General features: G+C 39.9%; 1 protein-coding gene across 5 annotated transcripts in view; it reads left to right on the top strand.

The window, feature by feature from the left end:
* The window catches only part of pcsk5b (proprotein convertase subtilisin/kexin type 5b), a 95962-nt gene that overhangs the window by 67093 nt on the left and 22869 nt on the right, over positions 1-6000 (top strand). For 2 of the 5 annotated variants that reach the window (XM_008418535.2, XM_017306825.1), the window contains exon 21: positions 1299-3671. The exons of 2 other annotated variants lie outside the window; for them this stretch is intronic. In XM_008418535.2, the coding sequence (XP_008416757.1) occupies positions 1299-1414 (116 nt within the window). In that variant the 3' untranslated portion in view covers positions 1415-3671. Of the gene's footprint in view, positions 1-1298; positions 3672-6000 lie in introns of those variants that run through there. One more of the 5 variants, XM_017306826.1, reaches the window with a different exon arrangement.

Genomic DNA, 6000 nt, shown 5'->3' with positions numbered 1-6000 from the left:
GTGCGTGCGTGCGTGCGTGCGTGCGTGCGTGTGTGTGTGTGTGTGCATTTTCACTATTAGCTGTAACATGCAAATGATTAGCGAAATTCATACGTTAGATTTTCATTATACAAGTATTTAGTATAGAAATGAGGTTGTTCTAGAAATGGGAAATAAAATGTTGGATCAATTTTAGATGACCAAATAAACTAAAATCCAGTTTCAACAGGAGAATAAATGAACAATAGTTTTGCAATGCACGGCAAAACTTGCGGCCCTTTGATAACATTTTGAGGTTTTTGCTAACATCTTTGCTAACCCGCTCACTGCTGTAGCTCCAAAGCAAGCAGCCAGTCTGTCTTTGCTTTCATGCTCTGGCATATGTGTTGCTTTTTAACAGTTTATGCCCATAACATATCATTTCTCTGGAAATACCTCACTGACAAGATCTCCATCTCTAAAACAAAAAAGCAACAAAAAAAGCACTTTTTCCAAGTTTCTCTCTGCACTGACCTGAAGTCTGCTTCATAGCGTCTGTTTTCCCGCATTCATCTTTTTTGTTGGACATTCAGTTTCTTTTTCTCCTCTCTGCACTGTATGCTCTCTTTTCCCTTAAAGCTCTGCATGTTGTGTCTATGATTCTTTAGACATAAATAGTTTTGACTAACTCACTGACCTCTCAGTCTGATGATGCTTTGACTGCAATTTGCGATTTTCTGCTTAGGCAGGAATGTTCTAGTTGATCTGAAAACACATCCGTGTGATGAAATAAAGCTCTGAAATGTGGCTTTGCTGCGTCACCTTTATGTTGATGATGATCTGTGTTACTTAAAGTGCACCCTCACCCTGCCTTTGTAAAGCAAAAAGTCTCATTTTGTGGATGGTTTATCTGCAGCTTTAAAATTAGAATGCTTGTGTACAGATGGAGGGTTCACTATAAGTTTTCTAGTTTGGCAAAAATGAAATAAATATTTTCTTTTGGGGGGGGGGGGTCATTATTTTACTAATTGTGTGACACTTTTTTCCCCCCTTTTTCTCTCTCTGTTCTTTCCCCCAAATCCATTTTCTGATCTCCTGACATCACTCCGCTGGACCACAATCCGTTTCCACCTCGATGAACATCCCTGTGATTGGATCAAAAAAAAAAAAAAAAAACCTTCTTCCTGTCACCTGAACCTTCTCCTGACCAATCATTGCAACTCTGCTTGTCGTTTTTTAATGGTTCTTCCTTGTGTGTGTGTGTGTTTCTCTGTAATGTTTCGCCCCCTTCTCCCCCCCTGTCCCTCCTGCTGCATCTCCTCTTCCTGGTCTGTGGAAAGCAAATGAAGAATCTTGGGCGGAAGGCGGTTTCTGCGTGCTCGTTAAAAAGAACAATCTCTGCCAGAGGAGAGTGCTGCAGCAGCTGTGCTGCAGAACGTGCTCGCAAAAGGGGTGACGGGACGCTGCCACCGGGCGCCAGAGGGAGCGCACGGAGGGGTCGGGGGGCGGGGAGCGGGGGCCAACCCTCTTCTCCTCTAACCCCCCTCCTCCCTCTACCTGCCTGAGCATTCACAGTCACATAATTTATAAGAAAATCTGTGCCTCTTTAAAGGACGCATCGGAGGTGCGATGACGGGACTACAACAAACCTACCTTTTTTCAGTACTGGGACAAACACGTGGTCAGGGTGTGAAACGACTGGGACTTACTTCAAGAAAAATGAGCTATTGAAAACAACAACAGGAAAAAAAAAGAAGCAAACAAACAAAAAGAAAATAAAGGTGTTGGTATTTTGTGACCAAAGCATTGATGCCAAAATAATTGAACCTTCTTTGTATTTGTTGCCAGTGTACAGAGCATAGTTAAAAACAGGAGCCTCTCGGCCTGCAAATCTCTCAATACGTCTGTGTGCATTTTTTGTTTTGGCCCCTCTTTCTCATCTCCCTCCAGTGCTAATGACCAACAGATGGAGAAAGTGAGCATACAGTAGGAAATGCCATGGTTTTCTGCCTGTAAATATACGTCAAAGAGGCGAAGATTTAAAAAAAAAAAAAAAAAAAACCCACGTAGCTCATAATGTGAAAATAATGCGTGTCTGGGCTGATTCTGGCTGCTTGAGGGAAGAGAAGACAAATTCACACTTTAGTACGTACCTCACACGCAGTACATTGATGCACATTTATATATACATATATAAATACATAAATATCTATATTTATATATGTATATCCACGCCACACACACGCACCTTTAAGCATGAGCGCAGACACGTTAATCAGCCACTACTTGAAGTTACAGACTTCGGCGTACGCCAAGACTGATGCACAGTACTGAGCAGAACCGACTCTTTCATTTACTTCAAAATATCCACCTCCCCCCTCTGAGTAGTGTGTATGTGGGGTGTGTTTATCTTTATTGCGGTGTCCAGGAGATTGCCATTAATTCTTGATGTAAGCCCAGACGGCATTGATTCATTCAAGAGTCGATAGTCATTCTTTCCAGATCGTTCTGCAGGGAGGGGAGCTCCGCAGTAAGTTATAATGAATTTGCGGTACTAGGGATGTACCGATGCCACGTTTTCACACGTGTGACGAAGATTCATGGCCCAAAAACTGAGGACCGAGTTTATCCGCTGCAGTGACTTCACACTTCAAAGCTTTCTTCCTTTACTTTGTCGGATGAGATAACTGCAATATCTGTCAGACTTGTTACTGGGGTCTGAAATTCATTGAAATGTTGGTTACCTTTTTTTCCACATGCCCTGTATGACACAGCTTAAGGGAACTATTGTCCAGTAATGATATTGTATCTGTATCGGTGCATCCCTATATGTTACTGTTCTCAAATAAAATAGTTTTAGAAGTTTCTGCTCTCTTTATTCTGTTACAATAAAGACAATGCACATGAACTGAGGTTCTCTGACAATTTTGCTATAATATATTCATTTAATGCTGTTTGTATCTGCAGATAAAGCTCACTGAGAGGCAGTTGGACGGGAAACGGCCGTCTCACATTTCTGTCCTTATTTTCTCAATTTTAGACACGTTGAGTTGTTTTGTTAAGCTAAAGGTATATATATAGTCACACATTTGATTTTCTTTATTTTTCTCTAAAAGGAAGCTGTCTGTGTCAGAACTCAAAACGGTGTCAAAAATTCACATAATTGAAAGAAAACAAAGTTTTGGCGACGAGCCCAGTAGACGTCAGAGAGCTGCGCTCCCCTCCTGTCTGTCTTTGAGCTTTACCTGCTGGAGCTCCTAAATTATTCCAGAAATGCTGGCTTTTAACGTTAAATAAGAATAAAAAAAACAAAAACAAAACGCAAATAAACCTAAAAGGGAAAAAAAACCCTCTCTGAATGGTACTTTTTAGTGGGTGTTGATGCCTGCAGCCTGAAGCATTTACAGTATTAGATGAATTGTTGTACTGTGGACTGGTAATGGTTGTTGGTGATTTGTAATAAAGAAAGTCCCTGTTAAAAGAAGCTTAATCTTAGTCATTGTTTAAGATGACTTTTGATTGCGTGTGTGTGTGATAGTAGTTACACACACACACATACACAGCCCCTCGTATAAAAGTTGTTTTTATTGTGTACTTGTGACATAATTGTGACAATGCATTATTAATGTTACTCAAAGTCCTAGTTTTGAAAATCTTTTTTTATTACCTTTACTTAAGTGTTCTTATTAAAATGTTTAATCTGTTTACGGTTCTGTTGTCTTCTCGGTTTTCTTTTATTCACTTTTTTTTAACCATGAAATTATTACTGTATTAGCATCGTGAATTATTTTCTTTTCTTTTTAAAAGAAAGATCTTGAAATCTGCTTTTGCTCTACACTGAGCTACATTTTAAAAAGTGATACGTTTTCGCCAGTCGAGCTGATTTAATAAAAGTTCCACATTCTTGCGGCTCAGTGTTTTGGAGGAGATGCAGTATAAACCTGATATTTAATATACGCGACATAAAAACTCAAACACTTTTTTCACTATCTGACAGTGGTTTTTATTCATTTAAATGTAGAGGTTTACATACATTTTCTCAGTATTTGGTGGTTTTTCTCTTTGAACTTGACTTGATTCTAAGCTTTTTGGTTTTTCTTCCTCACTGGACGTCTGCTCCATTCCTCCTGACAGAAATGATGTAACTCATCTTACTCTCATGCACCTTTTCAAATCTGCCCACAGCTTCTCATTGCTTTGTGACAGCCTTTCCAAAACATTGACTTTCTTATCCTTAAGCCACTTTATAATAAACGCATTTATACGCTAGTGGTCTTTATCCATTTGGAAGGCTCATTTCTGCCCAATCTCTACCTTCTTGGCTGATAAATCGCGATGTTGCTCCAATGTTTCCACGTTTTTGGCTCATCATGCCAGCTTTTTTGGACACCCCCTCTTACTTTAAAGTTTGGATGCAAAAATCTGCCTCTCTTTCCTCCAAATGTGGTCATTACGTCTAATCCTCACCAAATACAACAGTAACATCGAATGTTTAGTCTTGATAAAAGTGGAAATAAATTGTTTATGAATTTTATTGATAAAAGTTGCACTGGGAATGTGACATGTCTGGCATCTTTAATCACATCAAACTTGTTTCAGAAAACTGTAGTTTCTGACAGCGGATCCTCCGGGAATTGTTACATATAATTATACACATTGATCTACTGGGATCTAGTGGATTTGATGCGTAGTAAACAGATTTCCCCTTACTGCTGATTCCTAAATGTTTGCTCAAAAACAAGCCATGTCAGTACAGTAATTATAATGGGTATAAGAATATAAAATCCCTAAATGATTTTAAACCTCCTAAATAGACGAGTAATGGTATTAATATGATTTTAATGTTAGGTCTAGAGCAACAAGACTGGGACATTGTGTGAAATACACTAACTGCCTTATAAAGATAATATTACCCCTTCAACTCTCTTTTTGTGGCAATTACAGCCACAAATTGCAATCCACTTTATTAGGATTTTTAAAACACTTAATGGTACATAATTGCGAAGTGGTAAAAATGACACACGGCTTTCAAAATTCCTCATGGCTGTAGATCTAAAAAGTGTGGCGATGTGTTAAGACCTTGAAGGATCTTAGCTTCCTCCTGAAGTAAATCCTGCTCTGTCCTTTCCGTCTGCTGTCCAGATGAGGACTGAGGTATTTATTTTCCTCAGCCACCTCCACTTCTTCTCCCATGATGGGAATAGAGTTTGATCTAACCCTGTTTCTCTAGAAACCTGCAATCATCTCCTTTGTTTTGTTCTCATTGAAGACGACATGATTGTTTCCACACCGTGCCACAAAATCTGCAGTGATAACTGCATTGAAAAGTGGTTCTATAAAGAGAGCTGGATACAGATACATCAGTTTTTCCTAGTTGAATTTGTAAAAAAAAAAAATATAGATCTGAAACTCATATTTCTTTCCACTTTAGAAGTAGCCTTGGTTATCAGAACATCCCATAATGGCAAATGTTTAATGCTTTCGCAAGATTCTCTATGTTGTAGTTACTCTGGAGATTTATCTGAACACTAAAGTATTTGTACATTGTTCAAGATCTCCAAAATCTAAATGCATCTGCTGGAGGATCTAGTCAAGTTGTGTTTTTTCTGCTTCCTTGGACCGAGTGTGAGACGATGTAGAAGAGTTGCAGAGCTAGACGATGTCAGCGTTGTTTCACAACAACAACAACTTGTTGCTGCCCTTACAAGCTCAGACTTGAGCGTCCACAACAGAGGACATAAGTTTCACCACCCTGAGTGTCGCCCCCCTCTGTTGTCTTCCTCGATGGCACTCCAGGAAGATTTCTGCTGAGTAGAGCAGTGTGGCCCTCCGTCCCCTGAGAACTTGGCTCTCTGTTTGTTTGTCTGTGGGGGTGGGGGTGAGGAAGAGTGACGGCGTTCATTCGGGTGGTGATTGGGGGGAGTTCTGTGGGGGGGGGGGCTTTTGAATGGTTTCAGCAGAGCTATGCTGAATAGGAAGCCGCTGCCTGTTGTGTTTGTACACAAAGAATCTCCTTTGTTTTCCAGAGGAACAATTGAGCTT

The sequence above is a fragment of the Poecilia reticulata genome, linkage group LG9 (assembly GCF_000633615.1).
Source record: "Poecilia reticulata strain Guanapo linkage group LG9, Guppy_female_1.0+MT, whole genome shotgun sequence".
NCBI lineage: Eukaryota > Metazoa > Chordata > Actinopteri > Cyprinodontiformes > Poeciliidae > Poecilia > Poecilia reticulata.
Note: the sequence above shows the minus strand (reverse complement) of the source record. Positions and strands in the feature narration are given on the sequence as shown.